The sequence below is a fragment of the Tamandua tetradactyla genome, chromosome 13, assembly GCF_023851605.1.
Source record: "Tamandua tetradactyla isolate mTamTet1 chromosome 13, mTamTet1.pri, whole genome shotgun sequence".
Taxonomy (NCBI): Eukaryota; Metazoa; Chordata; class Mammalia; order Pilosa; family Myrmecophagidae; genus Tamandua; species Tamandua tetradactyla.
Genome location: NC_135339.1, coordinates 28,175,161 through 28,197,175, shown reverse-complemented (window position 1 = coordinate 28,197,175; position 22,015 = coordinate 28,175,161). Strand labels below are relative to the sequence as shown.

The 22,015-nt window shown below is 37.8% G+C and overlaps 1 protein-coding gene across 1 annotated transcript in view; it reads left to right on the top strand.

The window, feature by feature from the left end:
- The window catches only part of KIFBP (kinesin family binding protein), a 37,340-nt gene that overhangs the window by 4,916 nt on the left and 10,409 nt on the right, over positions 1 to 22,015 (top strand). Inside the window, exon 2 of the mRNA XM_077125081.1 lies at positions 2,042 to 2,140. Coding sequence (XP_076981196.1) covers positions 2,042 to 2,140 — 99 coding nt within the window. The remainder of the gene's footprint in view (positions 1 to 2,041; positions 2,141 to 22,015) is intronic.

Genomic DNA, 22,015 nt, shown 5'->3' with positions numbered 1-22,015 from the left:
ATCATGTGTTTTTTATCATTTTCATCTTATAATATAATTGTGAATTACATTGTTTTCTCCAGTGTCAAACCAACCTTACATTCCTGGGATAAGCTCCACTTAGTCATAATATATTATTATCTTTTAAATTATTATTGGATTCAATTCACAAAACTTTTAAAATTTTTGCATTTATGTTCATGGAGGATATCAGTCTACAGTTTTCTTTTTTGTTATGTCTTTGATTTAATATCAAGGTAACCCTGGCCTAATAGAATTGCATGGTAAGTGTTCTGTCCTCTTCATTTTTCTGGAAGAGTTTGTGTAGAGTTGATATTATTTCTGCCTTAAATGTTTGTACTTTTTTTTTTTTGCTGTTTTAATTTTATATTTTTACTTTTTCCCTATCTAGTTTGGTATCCTGCGGGCAAGGATATGGTGATGCAGTATGAAAGATGCGTTACTTTCTGGTGTAGTCTTTCTACCCTTAGGATTTATATTATATTTAAGAAATAATTCACATGAATTGTCAATAGCAGTTACTTCTTTGAAGTAGGCTTATCAGTGATTTTTACTTTCTCTTTTATAACTTCCTAAATTATCTTACTGTCTTATAATCAGAAAAAAAATCATTAAAAAAACACTAAAACTATTTTAATTATGGGAATTCTAGTCAGTTCTAGATCCTTTGCATGGTCTTTACCTCCGGGAACTCATAGGTTACAATCCAAAAGAAGAATCTTAATCATTTCTGGGCACACTCTATGATCTCTACTTGGTTTAAGATTTATCACACACTAGAGGTTTGTTTTCTATGTTATAGTATATCCTGAATTTACTATATGCATTATATGTTATAGTATATCCTGAATTTACTATTTACTACATGCATTCCCATCTCATCAAAATAAAGCATGGCCAAGCATAACAATCCTGGTACTAGGTGAGGCTATAGCCTGTCTAGGCTAAGTGAAATATGCTTAGGGTGGGGCTTACTGGTGACATGGTCAAATGAAGTTCCTCAGAATGAAGAATGAAGTTCCTCAGAACTTCATCAGAGGGAAAATAAGTTGAGCTAGAAAGTGAGAAATTGATTTCTTGCAGATCCACTTCTAAGATTAAGAAATTATGGTAAAGGAGATTATTCTCTGAAGCTGGGAACACAGAACAGTTAGCAAGTTGGTAGTGGTACAGAGCCCTTCAGGCCTCTTCAAGGTCCCACAAAGGACTCATAGGAAATATAATAGGGGAAGACTGTCCATTTTCAGTATATTATCAGTATAACCTACAGTCGTAGACACTAGGTCAAGTCACTTTTTCTTTTTTAAATATTATAGGATGGATATGTTATGGTGATGCCAGAAGACCAGAGAGCTATTATTTTATTTTCCTAGCTGCCCAAACAAATACCATGCAGTGGATTGGCTTAAATAATGGGAATATATTCATTCATGGTTTTGAGGCCAGGAGAAGTCTAGCATCAAGGCATCTGATTTATTTCACTCAACATGATGTTTTGAAGATTCATCCATTTTGCAGCATGTAACAGAACATCATTCCTTTTTAAAGATGAGTAATATTCCATTGTATGTTTATATTACATTTTGTTTATCCATTTAACTGTTGATGGACCTTTCGGTTGCTTCCACCTTTTGCTTCCTTTGAACATTTCTGCTATGAAAATTGGTGTACAAAAATCTGTTTGAGTCCCTGATAGTCAATTCATTTCATTATACACCTATAAGTAGAATTATTGGTTGAAGCCTAATCTTGGAAGTAACAACCTATCACACGTGCCATTTTTATTTGTTAGAGCCATGTCACTAAAGCTAGCCTGTACTCAAGGGAAAGGGATTGCACAAGGGCATGACTACCAGGAGGCAGGAATCATTTGGCACCATCTTAGTGATTGCCTTGTGTAATACGTAAGAACAGAATTATGAATTATTTACTGTTAATAAACTTCAATATTATTTTATCAATAAATATTGCTTTTGAAACAGTGGAAATTTTTTTAATTGGAAGCCTTATATTCTCATAATTTGTTTCTTTTATTTTCCAGAATAATTTAGGTATCTTATGGTCTGAAAGAGAAGAAATTGAAACTGCGCAAGCTTATCTTGAATCATCAGAAGCACTATATAATCAGTATATGAAAGAGGTATGTTGAATGTCAGATGAATTTTTAGTTTTGATTGAAACTAATCAAGAATTGATAGTAAGAATTTCTAGATCATAATATCAATGTGACTCTTCGATATTCACAGGAATCTCTCTATAGAGCTGTCTAGGAGATCACTTAATAGTTAGATTATTGTGTATTAAATTTAGACTTTGGGATTTAAAAAAAATAGTACTGGATAGGGTCTTTGTTAGTTTGCAAGCTGCCAAAATGCAATATGCCAGAATTGGAACAGCTTTTAAAAATGGGAATTTAGTAAATTACAAGTTTACAGTTTTAAGGCAATGAAAATGCCCAAACTGAGGCACCAACAAGAGATTACCTTAGTTTAAGGAAGGTCCCTGGGTTAAGAACACCTTTGTCAGCTGGTTAGTCACATGGCTGGCATCTGCCTCTCCAGGTTCTGCTTGCTTAGCATTTCATGGCAACGTCTGTTGGACTCCAGGCATCTCCAGACATCCATGTCTCTGTTCTCCACGTGTCCGCATCTGTGTCAGCTCTGCTATGAAGTTTCTATTAGCTGTGAGGTTTCTGTAATTTTTCCAAAATTTTTCCCCTTTTAAAGAGTCTAGTAATCTAGTCAGGATCCACCTGGGAAGGTTGGAGTCACATCTCCATCTAATCAGAAGTAAATACCCACAATTGATTGTGACACGTCTCCATGGAGAAAATCTAATCAAAAGATTCCAACCTGCATTATTAAATAAGGATTAAAAGAAACTGCTGCCTCCATAAGATTGAATCAAGATAAAAAGATGACTTTTCACGGGTACATAATATTTTCAAACCAGCACAGGGTCTAATGATAACCTTAGTCCAAATACAGGTATATATGAAATATGATTTTAATGTTATCCTAAAATACTTATATTTGCATGTTTGCATTAATCTAAAAATTCTATTTTGGTTTCCACAGGGAAAACAATATTTTAATAAGAACCACTTAAGCAAAATATAAAATCTTTGAGACAGTGGTTTTCATACTTTAGCATGCATCAGAATTACCTGTAGGGCTTGTTAAAACTCAGAATGCTGGGCCTCATCCCCAAACTCTTCTTTTTTTTTAATTTTTAAACATAACAACATACAAACATGAGCATTCTTATCATAAGACCATTCCATTCTTGGTATATAACCAGTAACTCACAATATCATCATATAGTTGTATATTCATCACCATGATCATTTCTTAGAACATTTGGATCAATTCAGAAAAAGAAATAAAAAGAAAAGAACTCATACATACCATACCTCTTACCCCACCCTCTCATTGACTGCTAGTATTTCCATCTACCCAATATATTTTAGCCTTTGTTTCCCCTATTTTTTTTCTGTACTTCATCCCAAACTCAACTGAGTTGTAGTGGGCAGGACCTGAGAATCTGCATTTTTTTTACAGGATCCCTGGTGAGGCCCATGCAGGTCTAGGTATTCCACTTTGAGAACATTGCATGAGGGCAATAATTGTTTTTGTTTTTGTTTTTAACTTTTTTTATTGGATAGTATAACATATATACAAAGTAAAGAAATTAAAAAGCAATAGTTTTCAGAGCACTCTTCAACAAGTCGTTACAGGACAGATCCCAGAGTTTGTCATGGGCTACCACATGATCCTCTCCTATTTTCCCTTCTAGCTGCTCCAGAATGTAGGAGGCTAGAGGGCTTAAATACTTTTTTATCATCACAATCAACTTTTTTTTCCTTCTTTTTTGTGAGCAATAACATATGCAAAAAAGCTATAGATTTCAAAGCACAGCACCACAATTGTTGAACATATTTCAGACTTTGACCTGGGTTACGGTGTCACAATTTTAGGTGTTTACCTCTAGCTGCTCTAAAATACTAGAGACTAGAAGAGATATCAATTTAATGATTCAGCATTCATATTCATTTGGTAAGTCCCATCTTCTATGTATAATTTCACCATCACCTTTGATCTTTCCATACCTCTCTTTGGGGTTGTTTGGGCTATGGCAACCCTAAATTTTTCATATTGGAAGGGTCTGTCACTAATATGGGGTAGGGAGATGGAAATATCTGATGTTCTTGAGAGGCTGGACTAGGTTTCAGGACTCATCTGGACCAGGGACCCATCTGATGATTATACGTTTCTGGAAAGTTACTCTAGTGTCTGGAACCCTTGTGGAATCTTATATATTGCCCTAGGTGTTCTTTAGGATTGGCTGAAATGGTCCTGGTTGGGGGTTGGCAGGTTATGATAGGTAGCACGGTCTACCTGAAGCTTGCATAAAAACATCCTCCAGAGCAGCCTCTCCACTCTATTTGAACTCTCTCTGCCACTGATACTTTATTACACTTGTTTTTCCCCTTTTGGTCAGGATAGAATTGTTGATCCCACGGTGCCAGGTCTGGATTCAAGCCTGGGAGTCATGTCTTACGAGGCCAGGGAGACTTTCACCCCTGTATATCATGTCCCACATAGCGGGAAGGGTAATGATTTCACTTGCAGCTGGGCTTAGAGAGACTGAGGCCACATCTGAGCAACAACAGAGGTCCTCCAGAAGTAACTCTTAGGCATGCCTATAGGTAGTCTAAGCTTCTCTGCTACCTACATAAGCTTTACAAGAGTAAGCCTCATGATCGAAGACATGGCCTATTAATTTGGGTATCCCTAAAGTTTGATACAGTATCTGGGAATTCCCTGATGGTAAGGTTTAATAGTTCCATATTCTTTCTCCTTCCCTTAGGCGACTTTGCCGATATTTTTTCTTTATCTGCTTAATATACTCTAGGATGTTTCCAGGCATTACAATAATCTAAACCGGATTAAAGGACATCTTTCTTATTCTATGTTTCCTGTGTTTCAGTTATTAAATGAACTATACAGATAGGTTGAATTAGATTATGCACTACAGAAAATTTCAGTTCCAAATCAAATAAAGCTTTCTTCCATTGGTCTCAAAGAGTATGTGTGGTTCTAAAATACAGACACTGTCTTCGTTATCCGTGTGTTCTGAATTACTTTAACCCCAACCTGTTCGGCTTTGTTCTTATATCTAAATATCAGGTTATATATATAAAGCAGCCTCTCAGAATCCAGAAATAATAGTCACCACTCCGGACTTAATGTATCTGCTCTAAAAGCTTACAATTCAGGCCCCTGTTTTATTACAGGAATTTTCTAAATGTAACCATACCATTGTTGTTGTTTTTTTTTGTTTCTGGCTTATTTTGTCTTACCAAATGTCCCACATGTTCATTCACATCATTGCATGCCTCATAACATTGTTCCTTTTTGTAGCAGCACAACCTTCGTTCATGAGTACACACTATCGTTTGCCAATCTACTTCTCTGTTAGTGTATCCTTCAGCCACCTGTATTCATTGGGCATCATGTAGAGGGCCCAAAGTCCACAATCCATCAACATTCTCAATTTAAAATAATTTCATTGTTCCCAAGAGACAGAAAACCAATAAACACACCCTTGCCAAATAGGAAATCTAAACCTCTTCTTAACTCTTGTTCCTCACCCCTTTATTTACCTCTGCTGTTGTTGTGGTAGTACTGATGGTTTCCTTTTTGAACATAGCTCATAGCATGCAATAGCAGTTTTCCCCCTGTACCCGGGACTTAAACACTCTTTATACAAGAATCATATCTTTGAAGTAATTCTTATGAGAACTCATTCATATTTCTAGTGTGAGTCAGTGGGACATGTAAGTCTATGCAACACCTTTCATTCTTTTTCATCTTCAATATGGTAATATTAATTCTAGACACACTAGAGAATCGCCTTTACTCCCATCTATTCCCTTACATTGAAATTCAACCTCATTAGCTAATGATTCACCCATTTCTAACTTCTGTGTATCTCTGAGTCCCCTATCTTCTGTATTATAAGCTCTGATTATACCTTTATGCTGGTCATAAAAGTGGAATCATACAGTATCTATCCTTTTGTGTCTGGTTAACTTCCCTTAGCATTATGTCCTCAAGGCTTATCCATCTTGTCATGTGCTTCAGGACATCATTTTGTCTTACTGCTGCATAATATTCCATTATATGTATATACCACATTTTGTTGATCCACTTGTCTGTCGATGGGCATTTGGTTTGTTTCCGTCTTTGGGCGATTGTGAATAATGCTGCTGTGAACATTGGTATGCAAATGTCTGTTTGTGTCGTTGCTTTCAGCTCTTCTGGTTATGTACCAATTAGTGTTATTGCTGGGTCATAGGGCAGCTCGATATTTACTTTCCTAAGGAACCGCCAGTCTTCCACAGTGGCTGCACCATTATACATTCCCACCAGCAGTGCATAAGTGTCCCAGTTTCTCCACATCCTGTCCAACATTTATAGTTTCCCGTTTGTTTAATAGCAGCCATTCTTATAGGTGTGAGGTGGTATATCATTGTAGTCTTGATCTGCATTTCCCTTATAGCCAATGAAAATGAGCATTTCTTCATGTGCTTTTGAGCCATCTATATTTGCTCTTCAGAAAAATGCCTATTCATATCTTTAGCCCATTTTATAATTGGATTGTTTGTGCTTTTGTTGTTGAGTTGTGTGATTTCTTTGTATATACAGGAAATCAAACCTTTGTCTGATACGTGATTTCCAAATATTTTCTCCCATTGAATTGGCTGCCTCTTCACCTTTTTGACAGTCTTTTGAAGTGCAGAAGCATTTAATTTGAGGAGTTCCCATTTATCAATTTTTTCTTTGTTGCTTGTGTTTTGGGTGTAGAGTTTAGGAAGCTACCTCCTATCACTAGGTCTTGAAGAACTTTCCATACATTTTCTTCTAAAAGCTTATGGTGCTAGTTCTTATATTTAGGTGTTTGATCTACTTTGATTTAATTTTTGGTTAGAGTGTAAGATAAGGGTCCTCTTTCATTCTCTTAGCTATTGATGTCCAGTTCTTCCATGCCCAATTATTGAAAAGACTATTTTGTCCCAGTTCAGAGGATTTTGGGGGCCTTGTCAAAAATCAGTTGACTATAGAGTTGGTGGTCTAGTTCTGCACTCTCGATTTGGTTCCATTTGTCAGTGCTTCTGTTTTCGTGCCAGTACATGCTGTTTTGACCACTGTGGCTTTATAATGTGTTTTAAAGTCAGAGAGTGTTAATCCTCCCACTTCGTTCTTCTTTTTTAGGGTGCTTTTAGCTATTTGGGGTTTCTTTCCCTTCCGGATGAATTTGGTAGTTAACTTTTCCAAATCTTCATGGTAGGTTGGAGGACAGTAGTTTTTAAATGATTTCTTACTTGTGTAACCCTTCTGTAATTCAGTATGTAAAATCTTAGTAAGCCACTTTGGGTAGGCAGGTCAGGATACTGAGCCCAATCCACTATAGGTCTCTTCTTCCATCCCCATCATGTTAGTACGAAGTGGTGCCATAGAACTTCTAAGGCATTTGGGAGCCTAGATGTGAAAATTATTATTTTAAGGGGATCAGAGGTGACAAACCACTGTGGTACCATCTATTTCCTTAATAAATTTTTGCCTATTAAAATTTGGAAGTCTTTTTAAAAAATTAAAGTGGATTTTAATTAATTTTTTTCAAAAAATTTCATTTTTAAAATTTTTATTATTTTATTTTATTTTCATTGTGAAATATAACATATATACAGAGAAAAGAAAGAAAAAGCAATAATTTTCAAACTACCCTTCAACAAGCAGTTATAGAACATATTTAAGAGTTTGTTATGGCTTACTATTTTACTGTTTGAAATTTTTCCTTCTATTTGTTCCAAAACATTACAGTCTGGAAGAAATATCAGTATAGTGATTCAGCATTCATATTCATTTGTTAAATCCTATTTTTCCCATTATAACTGCTCCTTCTTTGGTCTTTCCCCCAATCTATGGGGATCTTTAGGCAGTGCCTGTTCTGACTTTTTCATGTTGAGAAGGAGTGTCAGCACTAAAGGAGAATAAAGGTAGGTAATTAGTTGATAATCTTGGAGAGGCAGGCCCCTGTGGGTTTCAGGATTTATCTGGCCTAGGAACCCTCTGGAAATTACAGGTTCCTGGAAAGCAAACTTTGTGCATGAAACTTTTATAGAATCTTAGTTTGAGCCCTAGGTGTTCTTAAGAGTTAACAGGACCCCCTGTCTACGTGGGACATGACTCCCAGGGGTGTGGACCTTCCTGGCAACGTGGGACAGAAATCCTAGAATAAGCTGAGACTCAGCATCAAGGAATTGAGAAAAACCCTAGAATGAGCTGAGATTCAGCATCAAGGGATTGAGAAAACCTTCTTGACCAAAAGGGTAAAGAGTGAAATGAGACAAAATGTCAATGGCTGAGAGATTCCAAACAGAGTCGAGAGGTTATCCTGGAGGTTATTCTTATGCATTAAGTAGATATCACCTTGTTATTCAAGATGTAATGGAGAGGCTGGAGGGAACTGCCTGAAAATGTAGAGCTGTGTTCCTGTAGCCATGTTTCTTGAAGATGATTGTATAACGATATAGCTTTCACAATGTGACTGTGTGATTATGAAAACCTTGTGTCTGATGCTCCTTTTATTTACCTTATCAGTAGATGAGTAAAACATATGGAATAAAAATAAATAATAGGAGGAACAAATGTTAAAATAAAGTTAGATTGAAACGCTAGTGATCAATGAAAGGGAGGGGTAAGGGGTATGGTATGTATGAATTTTTTTCTGTTGTCTTTTATTTCTTTTTCTGAATAGATGCAAATGTTCCAAGAAATGATCTTGATGATGAATATGCAACTATGTGATGATATTGTGAATTACTGATTATATATGTAGAACGGAATGATCAAAATAGGAATGTTTGCGTTTGTTTGGTGTTTTTTGGTATTTAAAAAAATAAAATAAAATAAATTAAAAAAAATAGTTAACAGCAGTGGACAATTGAAGAAATCAGAGATCAAATTGACATCTTGAGGAGTTGGAAACTATCATGGACAGAGAAAGAGGCTGTAGAACAGCAGAGGATGCAGTTACTTACTGAATGCCAGAACTTCCACATGGAACAGCTAAAATATGATGAATTCTGAGCCCAACAGCAACAGCATGGGCAGAACCCTCAGCAGGCACACCAGCACTCAGGAGGACCTGGCCTGTCCCCACTTGGTACACCTGGGCACCCTGGCCTGATGCCTCATCAGCAGCCCCCTTGCTCCCCTCTAATGCACCACCAGATGCCACTGCCTCATCCACCCCATTCAGGTCAGATATCAGGCCCAGGTTATCTGATGCCTGGGCAGCCCGTGCCAGCTGCATGATCGTCACTGTTGCAGCCAACAGCTACCCCTCTTGTACTGGTCCTACCCATTCTTATATGCCTCTAGTGCCAGGAAACATCTTAGGACCCTGGGTGCCCCTCATGGCACCTAATGGCACATATCCCTTCTGCTGCAGCAGCAGTAGCTGCCGCTGCCACTCCCCATAGATGGGGCCCCTCCACCTCCTGCTCCATGCCTACCAGCATTGGCTGCTTCCTAGCCTGGAAGATGCAAGGAACATTCATGCCCAGCACTACCAATTGGAGTGGGGATGGCAAGACTTGTGCTCCTCAGCTTGTTTGGGTTTCTTTCAAGATTTTTCTTCTCACCGCCCTAAGCATATGTCCCATGTCTCCCCATTCCTCTTTCCCTGCTGTGTAAAGCCCTCAGTCAGCACTCAAAGGGAGGTCTGTGGTGACAGTTTGCCGTGGTCATCCTAAATATAACTTGCATCTCCCCTGTCCTGGTCTAGGGATATGTTTGCAGTTTATCTGCAAATTCTGCCAATAGTAGTATCCTCTATCTTTAGGATTTTTATTCTGAAGTTTCCCGGTCTTAGGCTTCTTTGGATAATGCTTTACAATCATATCTCTCTCTCTCTCTCTCTCTCTCTTTTTTCTGTTGTTAGTGGTTTAAAGGTTAAAGGTGAGCATCCAGAGTTACTAGGAACCAAAAATGGTCATGAGCAAAAGGGGGTAATCATGGAGGACAAACCTTTAAGGCATTATAAGTGACCTTATTTCTGCTTATCTGATCTAGGAATGGTATTGATGGTGAAGTCTCACAACCCTTTTGCTACACATAGATGCACCAAAATTAAAAGAGGTAGGGAAACGGACTCCATTGATTCTATTCTCTACTGAGGACTTTGAGGGCCTCCACCCTGCTAGGTTTAACTTTAGTATATGGTTGGAAAAGCACAGGCATTAGGGCAAATCCACTCTTTCTCCAGGCCCTCCAGTTTTGATTTTCTATGCAGATGCTTTGTTGGATTTGAGGTGGTGTTTTATTTTCTTGAAAGCAGTATTAGCTTTCAGGGTTGGAATTTGGAGAGGCATTCCTTGGTCCCCCTAGAGTCTGGGAAGTTTTAGGGATTAGGGCAATAGCCACTCAGTGAATCTAGCCTACTGTTCACTGTTTTGTATGCATTCTTTTGTCTCCCTCTTTAAAAAACCCTTAAAAAGAAAAGAGAAAAAAAAGTTAAGTGGATAGTGTTAAACATTTTAGCTTATGGAACTTATAGTTAGCATGATATGGGGTGCAAGTCCCTAAATTACCTCTTGCAGTAGCCAGGGTGTACAGAACTTAGTGAAGTGACACCTTAGGTTTGGGTGGGATTGGAGAAGTGGGGCAGGACCAGTGGCCTCTACTACCTTCTCCCTTCCCTTTCTTTAATCTCATATTCCATTGGTGAGTTGTTAAGAAGATGCTGGCTGTGCCAGAGACCTGGGTTCAATTCTTGGTGCCTGCTCATGCAAAAAAAAAGAAGATGCTGGCAGTACCAAGGAGCTCACTTGGCATTCAGAGCAACATGCCTTGAGGTTTGGAGTGCTGGGACTGCAGAGTGGAATGTCATTCCAGAAGAAGAGCCACAAAAATGCCTTAATTTGAGCCCATTTCTACCCCTGCTGATGAGTGACTTGAGAGTTCTTAGTTTCTCTTTTTGTTCTTTCCTCCCCTCTCTCTTTCCATGAGTAGGGAGAGGGTAGTTTTGGTAGAGTTTTGTTTCCAAAGCATCTGGCCTATTCATTTCACATTGTCAAGTGGCAGTTTCATTATATGGAATACAAGGTGGAACATCGTTTGGATTTTTTTCCTATATATTCTAAAAAGCTTTACTTATGAGAAGTTATAGGGAGATATTTCTAAAACATCTTAGAACTGTTTTTTCCTCTTAATATCAGAAAGCAAAAAGACAAAACTGCAATTGAAATTTGCCTTTCAAATCCTCAGGTATTGCCTTTAACCAAGTAAGTGGTCCTGGTCACACCATCAGAGTACTGGGTACTAAGCAGACCTTGTTCCTTTTGTGTGTACATTCTGGACTCTTGGAGTGGACATGTTCTTGCCCCTAAGTGAGTTTAGCGCTAGTGTAGTTGCCTCCAGACAGACCCCGGTGCATTTTGAGAATGGCCAGAGTTTTCCCTACTTCCTGCCAGTCTTTCCCAAAGGAGACTCATTCCAAATACCTTTCCCCTGTGGTTTTAGAAGGAAAATGGAATTCTAGTTCATACTATTGTCTCTTGTGACCTCAGGTTTTTAATGTGATCACTTTCAAATTTAAAAAGATCCAGGTGGAAATGTTTTTACTGTGCTGGTAATAATCTTAACAGAATACCTGAATTCTTAACATTGTTATGTTTCAGTATAAGTAGTGACTATTTCTTTTCATATCTATCATTTGGTTTCATTCCTATAATACAGCCACCTAATTTTGTGTCGGGAAGGGGGTGGGGCATAATATGTGTTTTTTGTGATAAAAAAGTGTTAACAGGAGTGATGTGGGTTAGAGTTTAGTAAACTATGGCAATAAGCACTAGCTAACAGAAGCTTGCATAAGAGTAGCCTCCACAATAACCTCTTGACTCTATTTGATCTTTCTTAGCCCCTGGTGCCTTATTTTAGTACATTTCTTTTCCCTCTTTTGGCCCAGAAGGTGTTGTCAATCCCATGGTGCCAGGTCCAGGTTCGTTTCTGGGAGGTCCCATGTTGTCAGGGAGACTTTCACCCCTTTTTATTGTCTATCATTTCCCTAAGATACAGTTCCCTTTTTTCCATCTTTCTTGTCATTTGTTCTATTGTGCACTCTAGTTCAGTTGTTCTGTCTTCTAGCTGACTTATTCTACTGCTGTAATGTGTCTCTAGTATATTTTTAATTTGGTCTACTGTATCTTTCATCTTTGTGAGATCTGCCATTTTTCTATTTAACCTTTCAAATTCTTCTTTATGCTCTTTTAGTGCCTTCCTGATATCCTTTATTTCTTTAAAAATATCCTTGAGTACTTGTTCCGTATTCTTTGTCCCCTTCGGTGTTTTGATTTGATTGTTTGACTGGGCCATTTCTGCCTGGTTCCTCATGTGCTTTGTGATTTCCTATTGTGTTTAGGGCATTTGATTTGAAGTTATTTTAAAAGTTGGTTTCTTTCACTCATCTGAGTTTTGTATTTGCTTGGTTTTGCACTGAGGGTTCCCTTTTACACTTGGTTTGTCAGTAATTCCCTGCCAAACTAAGGCCTGGATCTCATGTAGGGGAGACAGTTCTACTTGAGGGTCTATTAAAAGTTAGGCAGGGGTGCTTGGGTAGTTCAGTGGCAGAATACCCGCCTGCCACGTGGGAAACCCAGACTCAATGACCTGCCCATGTACCCAAAAAATAAATAAGTAAAATAATAATCATGAAATTAAATTTTTTAAAAAAAGAACACAGGCCTCAGCAGTACTAGGCCCTGAAGTCATAAGGAGACACGCCAGGATATATTGAGAATGAACTCAGACTGGTGCCCATAGAAGGGAGAGAAAATTTAAAAAACAACAAAAATGTAAGTGTATAAAATATATATATATAAATAAAAATTAAAAATAAATAATAACAATAATAAAAACATTGAAAAATATATTTTAAAAATGACTTAAGCAGATATGGAGGTTGTTAGACTGCACTTACCATTTCTTCCCAGCAGGAGGTACTCCTGAACTACCTCCTCCCCTCAGTCCCAACCCTCCCTGATTGCAGCAGCTGGCTGGGAAGATGGTGTGCGGGCATGTGGGTGGGCAGGGTGGGTGGGGCAGGAGGGCTCCTCCTGGCACGCAGCAACAGGATAGCCAGTCTCAGTGCATGTGATCTGGGATGCATCACAGCGTCCAGTGAAGCAGCCGATTGCAGCACTGGGTGGATCTGCCATTCAACACACCCACTTAGATGGCTATTCGCCCACTTGGATGGCTATTCCTGATGCCCAGAGGAGCAGTTTTTCACAGTGATTTGCCAGGTACACCTCCAGGCTCCCCAGGGTTGGTCACTGCAGGCTGCTGAGCCATGTGGAGAGATTTCCTCATTCAGCAGCCGGGGCAGGCTTGGGCGGAGGGACAGTCACTTCCCTCAGAGCTACTTCCCTGTGCACTGCTGCTCAGCCCCAGTGGGGATCACCGACAATCAGACCCACTGCACTCTCCCTATCTTAATCTCTCTGTGTGAAATATTGAAGACCTTCTTCAGTCACTCACCCCTGGGACTGCAGTCCCAGTTGTTTTTTTACCCCCTATCTTTTCTATGGTACATGGTTGGATCCAGCCTACCCTACTCCACCATCTTCCTGGAAGTACTTTAATTTTAAGATTCTTTGTGGCATTGCTTTAAATAACCAGAGATATTTTGAGGTTTTAAAAAGTCAGGGTTAAAAATCAATGCCTTATCCAGTTCACCAGTGTTATATGTTGATAAATTCAGTGGTGAATTCTTAGTCTTCATCTTATTGGACCTGTAAGTAGCATTTGGAACGGTTAATCAGTCTCTGTTCTTTGAAATACTTTTGTTTGTTTGTTTGTTTGTTTGTTTGTTTGTGTCTTTTGTTTTTTTTCTTTTTCCTTTTTTTCATATATATATTTTTTATTATTATTATTATTTTTATTTTTTCTCTATATTAACATTCTATATCTTTTTCTGTTGTTTTGCTAGTTCTTTTCCTAAATCAATGCAAATGTACTAAGAAATGATGATCATACATCTATGTGATGATATTAAGAATTACTGATTGAAATACTTTTTAAACTTGGCTTCCAGAGCACCACAGTTGTCTGGTTTTCCTTCATCTCAGTCTTGAATGCTTCTTCCTTACTTCCCCATCCTCAAAGTTCAGTCCTTGGATCTTACCTCTTTCTATATATATCCATTCCTTTGTTCTATAAACTTGTTATTTTTAAACAATTTCTAATTTACAGGGCAGTTGCAAAAATAATACAAAACCCATAAAGAGAATTCCAGCATACGTCCCACTCAGATACCCTGATCTACCAACTTTTAACTTTTTATTCCCTTTTTCTTAATGCTACCAATATGTTGATGATTCCCAAATTAGTGCTCTAATCTGTACCTCTCTAATTACAGACTTGTTTGTTCAACTGCCAGTTTGGTATTTGCACTTTTTGAGGAGTAGGTATTTCTAAAACTTCTGTTTAAACTTGAATTTCTGAAATCTCCTTCCCCTTTACTCACAGTTTCTCTTATTGTAAACTCCTACTTTTTTTTTTCCTAAAAAAAGGCCTAAAACCTTGGGGACTTCTCTTTTCTTCACACTTTCTGTCTAATCTACCACAAATCCTTTTGCTTTCACCTTCCAATTATATCCAGAATTCTACCATTGCTATTACCTGGTCTAAACCATCATCTCTTCCGCATTTAATTGCAATAGTTTCCTAACTGATCTTCCTGCTCCCATGCCCCCTTTAGTCTTTTCTCAACTCTGTTCAAAGATAAATCACATCATGTCATGCCTTTTCTCAAAATCCTCTAATGGCTTCCCGTCCTCCTCAGAGTAAACACCAAAGGCCTTGTGAAGTTCTTCAAGTTTCTCTCTGATCTGTTTACCGTTACTTCTCTGATCTGATCTCCTACCATTGTTTCCTGACTCATGCTACTCTAACTATGCTGGCTTCCTTGCTGTTCCAAGAATGCACCAGACAAGCTCCCAACCTGGTAAAGATCCCAACAGACTTTTGCATGTACTGTTTCCTCTGCTTAAATGTTCTTTACCCATAAGAATGTCTCCCATCCAATGAGGACTCACTGGCCATTCCATTTAATATTGCAAACCACTCCTCCCCCAACATCTCCTATTCCCTTTTCCTGCTTTGTTTCTGCCCTTACCACTTATCTCTATCTTAACATATGGTGCCTTTTAATAATTTACCTTGTTTATTTTCTACCTTCACTGGTAGAAGGTAAAGCTTCATAACAAGGATAATTTTTTATTACTTTATTTACTGCTATATCCCCACCATTGAGAATTGTCCCTATTTCTTGAAATCATGAATGATATTCCACCTTGTCCATCCAGATCAATGCAAAGAAAAACAGTAAATTAGTGTTACTACTATGTGAATGCTTGGTTGAATTTAATGGAGAATTTCCATTTAAAAAAAAAATATATATATATATATAGTGTTTGGTTGGAGATGTTTACTTGCTTGTATGGTTTTGTACTTATTTGGTATTAACCAATTATTAGTAATTCTGGATAAAAATATTTTTAACATTTCATAAAGCTTATTGACTTAATGGTGGCAGAAGTTAGAATGTCATTTTTTTGTATCTATAGATATATAGTTTTCAGCAAAGGAGAGATTTAAACAAAGGGGGAAAATCACTGAATTTGAAGCTAGGAGACCTGGGATTCTAGTTTGATGTATGGTCATAACTACTTTACTTGGAGGAATTCAAACTTTCTGTGCCACTTTTCCTCATCTGTAAGATGGGTATAATCCAACTGTCTCTACAAAACAGAAATGTGGTCCAGATCACATAATAAAATAGAAAATAAAAAAATCACCGAATTTGTGTTCAATATGTGTTCAATAATTGGAGAGTGATTAGGTAAACTGTGGTATACTGATAAGAGGGAATATGATACAACCATTAAAATGATAACTATTTGGATTATCAATACAAAGAAAATTATACAGTACATATTTACACAGTGATTATAACTGTATAAAATTTTTACATGATTAGGCCCTGCAGCAGTGATCTACATGATGTAACTTATAAAAACTAAAATTTTTTAACTTTTCATTTTGAAATACTTTCAAACTTATAGGACAGTAAAAATATACAAATTTCATACAGAGAACTCCAACATACCCCTACACCAGATACCCAGATTTGCCAACTTTAATATTTTCCCCTATTTGCCATATCATTCTATCTATCCATCTGTCTTTCTTTCTGTCTTATCAGTCCGTTTTCGGAACACTTGAATGTAAGTTGTATACATCATGCTCCTTGAACACTTAATATTGCATTGTACGTTTCTAAGAACAAGGATGTTTACTTATGTAACCCCCTTAAGCGCTGTTATCAAGTTCAAGAAATTTCACATCGATATAAAGCTTACAGTCTATATTCTTGTTTTCTCTTATGTCCCATAATGTCTCTTTGAGTCTTTTCTCTTCCCTTGCTAGATTCCATACAGGATCATGTGTTTCATTTAATTGTCACTGTCTCTTTAGTTTTTCTTTGTTCCTTTCTCTCTTTTTTTTTAATTGTGGAAACATATATACAACAAATTTTCCCATCTCAGCTATTCCCAGGCATACCTTTAAATGGGATGAATTACATCCACAATAGCGTGATACCCTTACCACCTTCCATTACCAAAATTTTCCCTTCTCCTTGAACAGAAACTCTACACTTATGCATTAACTACCCATAACCCTTGTTCCCTGCCCCTGGCTACTTGTACTCTAATTCCTATCTCTATGGGCTTGCATATTTTCCAGTATTTTCTTTATAGTTACCATTGGGGCTTAAATTTAACATTCTAAATCTATAGCAGTCTTGTAAGCTTTGATACCAACTTAACTTCAGTAGTATATTCAATATATGTTCCTATACCTCTTTGTCTTCCCACCTTTATGTAGTTCTTGTCAAAAAGTACATATTTATACATTGTAAGTCTAAAACCTCTGATTCATCATTATATTTGCTGGATATAGAATTCTTATGTGTGTAATTTTTTACTTTCAGTACTTTAAATATGTCTTCCCACTGACTTTCTTTTTTTTTCCATGTGAAGGTGATTTATTCCCAGTACACTTTGCATTTGCCTTTTAGATCTTGTGGGAAGTAAACAGTGGAGTTACAAACTGAAAACACAATAGTATTGGCATTTGTTTTTACCCATACTGTTACCCTCATCAGAGATCTTTATTTCTTCATGTGGCTTTGATATTTTATATATTTTCCTTTCTTTCAACTTGCAGAACTCTCTTTACATTTCTTATAGGGCTGGTCTAGTGGTGGTGACAAACTCCCTCAACTTTTTTTTATCTGGTAATGTCTTAACCTTTCCCCTATTCTTGAAATCAGTTTGGCTGGAAATAAAATTCTTGCATGGCAGTTTTTTACTTTCAGTACTTTAAATATGTCTTCCCACTGACTTCTTTTTTTTTCCACATGAAGGTTATTTATTCCCAGTGCACCTTGCAAGGAACTGGAGGAATCGTCCCAAAACCAGTTCACAGTGGGGATGTGGATTAGGGGTTTTATAGGTAAAGGGAAAGAGATAGGGGCCAAAACTAAGTAATGTCCACATGATGCATTCCTGTCAAATCAGCAATGACATTGGGTCTTTGTGAGAAGGGCAGGGCAAGTGTTTCATCCTGTGTTGTCTCCAGCACATCTCATGCTTCAGCATCAGTGATGAGCTTTCAATATTGACCCTGCAGCTCTTAGTGCAGGGTCTTCTCTATGCTTTTCAAATTTTTGTCTTTTTGAGGAGGAAATCATTGATTCACAGGGCCACGGGGGTTCTTAATGCCATTCTGTTATCTTATTCTGTGAGCAGAGCTGAGGTCTGGTTAATGTCCTGGGAACAAAGTACAAAGAGTAGACTGCTCAGCTTAGCTAGGGCGAGAATATTCTCTAGCTATTAATTCTTTCCTCTTGAGGATCAATGTTAGGGTCTTCTCTGATGGATAGGGAGGGGCCCAATTTAGAAGTAGCCCAAGGACCTCTAAGGGTCCTTGAGGGGAAGAGTCCAGATGTCCAGCTGGTGGGGAAGGGGCAGGTCCCAACACAGCATGAATTTAGAAGCTTGTACCCAGCTAGTGTTAGGTTCTAGCAATCAAGGAAAGTTCTGTCAACAAGCACAAAAACATAGAAGAAGGAAAAAAAGAAAGCATCTTTCCCAGTCTTTGCAGATTGACCTGTGTAAGTGCTCTCCTTGGGGGCTTATGTATACTAAGAGTTTAATATAGCTCCAGGCCAAAGCTTAGGGGCCTCTCTGGTCCCTTCTGCTCATGCATCTTGTCTTGGACATGCACTCTTGGGAATTTCCCATTTACACGGATATGAATATCCTCTCTTCTCTGGGAAACAGTTTCCTTATGGCCCTGGACACTGCATTGTGCGTCCTATAGTCAGCAATCCCTTACCCCAAGCAGCACAACTTGTCTGCTCACCCCCAGCATTCTGTAGGAAAGCTCAGTGAACCACCTTCTACATGCAGGGCAAGTTGTGTACTGCAAGTCTCTCAGGCATCACCAGACAGATTGGGCTCCTGGTAGTACATGAGGGCTACTCTGGTGCCTCTGGAACCAGGAACAGGGAACCCCACTGAAAGTTTTACATTAAGTGGGGGAGGTGTGGAGAGTGGGCATGAGGTTCCATTGCTTTTAAATGATCTTTCTCTTGATTTAGCCTTTTCACTGTTACTGCAGTCTTTGAACTTTTTTTCTGGGGCCTTGAGAGATGTTTCTGCCAGTTCTTGCTGTTTGTTCAAAGCTTCTGCATGGGGCCCACTGCCTTCTTGCCTTCCCTGGTCTCTTATGAGAAATCAGCATTTATCTTATTCAGATTCCTTTATCTGTGACATAATGCTTATCCCTTAAGACCTTCAGAATTATCCATTTTTCTCTGGTATTGAACAGTTTAATTATAATGTGTTGTAATGTGGGTCTCTTTGAGTTTAACCTGTTTGGAGTTTCTTGATGTGCCTTTCTTTAAATTTTGGAAGTTTTCAGCCATTATTTCTTTGAGTATTCTCTCTGCCCCTTTCTCTTTTTCTTCTCCTGGGATTCCTACAATGTATATATTGGCATGCTTGATGCTGTCCCCCAGGTCCCTCAGTCTCTATTCACATTTCTTCATTCTTCTGTCTCTGCTTAGACTGATTTCATTTGTCCTATTTTTGAGTTCTTCTGCTAGCTCCATTCTGCTGTGCAACCTCTCTAGGGAGTTTTTAATTTCTGATGCTGTAGTCTGTAGCTGAGTTTCCTTTTCATAATTTCATTCTCTATCGATAATCTCTTTGTATTCTTCTGTTGTTTTCCTTTAGTTCTTAGTCCATGTTTTCCTTTAGCTATTTGTACATATTTGGGGCAATATTTTAAAAGTCTTTGTCTTCTGTGTCCTTGGTCTGATCCTCCTCATTGATGGTTTTGTTTTAATATTTTCCTTTGCCTAAGCCATTGCTTCCTGTTTTTTGCATTTTGTCCAGTGATAACACATGAAAGTACACTTTTGATCAAATAATACTTTTGTGTGTTATCACTGGACTTTAGACTCTGAGACATCTATATAAGGAGAAAATAATAAGAAAACATCTTCCCCAGCCCTTGTAGATTGACCTGTGCCAGTGCTCTCCTTCAGGGCTTATCTATACAATGAGTTTAGAGCATATCTCCAGGCTAAAGCATAAGGGCCTCCATGGTCCTTTCTGCACTTATGTCTGATTTTGGGCGTGTGCGTGTGGCTTTAGAAATTCCCCTGTTTACACAGTTCCGGATGTCTCCTTTCTCTAGGAAACCATTTACTCACAATATGGGGCCTGTACTGTATGTCCTACAGCCACCAATCCCTTGCCTCAGGCAGCATAACTTGACTTCTTTCCCATAACATTCTGTAGGAGAGTTCTATGAACTGCCTTATATGAATAGGGCAAGTTCTGGGACAGCAAGTCCCTTAGGCCATACGTGCTCTCAGTATGTACATGAGGCTTACTCTCCTCCCTTCAGAATTAGGACTAGAAATCTACACTGGTAGCATTGATGGCGAGGGGCCAACCAGGACACCAGGAGGTGCTAGTACTGTTAAGTAGTCTTTTTCTTGATTCAGCGCTTACACTATTATTGCAATCCTTTAGTTCTTTTCTGGAGCTTTGAGAAAGATGTCTGTGTCATTTCTTACTAGTTGTTCTTAAGTTTTTGTTGGGGGACAAAGCCCTAAAGCATCTCACTCTGGCATCTTGATTGGGGCAGGAGTAGGTTACATTTTATTCTCACAACAACTCTGTGAACCAGGTACTGTTGTTCCCATTTATTGGTCTGGAGTTTGTGATTCAGTGAGGTTAACATATAGTATAGTTTAATGAAAGAATCAAGATTTAGATCTGGTTTATCTGACCCCACCATATTGTGCTGCCTTCCAAGTTAATTATTAAAGATCCTTTTTTCTCCATAAAATTGTTCAAATATAGAATAAGAAGAGAATGTGTGCTGCAATTATGAAGGGCTTTTCATTCTTAGGTTTGGGGATTAAGAGACAAAATCTTACAAGTCAGAAAGATTTTTCATTTATATAACAAATACTTTTATATAACAAAGTGTTTATGTACCAGGCTCTGATTTACAAATATTAACTCATTTAATCTTCATAACAACCTTCTGAGGTAAGTACTATAAAAAACAGAAGCACAAAAAATTAAGTGACTTGCCCAAGAATATACACTAGTAGGTGATGGAGCTGGGATTCCAATCCATGCAGTCTGGCTCCAGAACACCTACTCCTACCCACTAGAATCTAACTGCCTCAGTGAGAAGGTGAACTTAGTCTAAAACACTAGTGTGAGGTGTTCCTCTAAGGGTTGGGTAGTGTAGAGAGGATTTTCCTGTCTATAATATGAGTAAGATATGGTCTCTACCCACACAAGCTTCTCCTTGAGGATAAAGATTGGAGCAAATCAACATGACACCAACAAGGAATTTTAGAATGTGGTTTAGAACATGTTCCTTATAGGCCCCTAACACTTTTTTTCTAAGTAATATATACCCTAATTGGAGAATTTAAAAATTCATGGCACTTGTACCTTGGCATTTTAACGGGCTCCCCCCGCCACCACAAGGTACCTGAAGAGCAGAGCACCACAAAGCCAAAGTGAGATGTTAGTCTCGTTCTATGCTTTTAAGTTCATGCCCTGTACAGGAAATTGTTAATTTAAAACTGGTATTAGTGTGGAAATAGCACACAATACAAGACTCTTTACATTTAGTTATACCTCTATTTTAGTTAAGAAAAAAGGCTGATTTGACTGTTAGTGTTATATATGAAGTATGACAATTATAACAGTGAAGTATGTACATGAAATAAAACCTTAATTAATTCCCCTCATCAAGATAGAAGTTAAGTGCTTAAACAGTCCTTAAGATCATTGAGGAGGTCTCTGAAGAATTAGTTACCAATTTTGTAATGTCATAGTGGTTTTCTAAATTCTAGGAACCCAACCTGTGATGCTTTCATTATTTGCATCCAAAATGTAAGATCACGTTTTTTATAGAAAAATTATTACTATTTGGAATTTAGTGAATTCATTTTAAAGCAAGGATGGGCTTGTAGATGAAACTATTCTCATAGAAATAGAATGAGACAGAGGTTAAACAGTTCTCTTGGAAGACTTTAGATGAGATGAATTTATAAACCATGGAAATTGGTTTTATTGTCCAAATATGGAAAGGGGGTAATCCATATACTTTTCTTGTTTTCTTTAGAAAAAAAAATTAGAATAAGTACTCAAAACTTTGATTTGATTTTCATTAGTGGTCAGTTTAGAACAATATTACTCTAAGGATGTGTACATTTTCCCTATTTGTTATGCTTATGTTGTTTTTAAAAGAGCCCTTTTTACTGTATAAAATTAAGA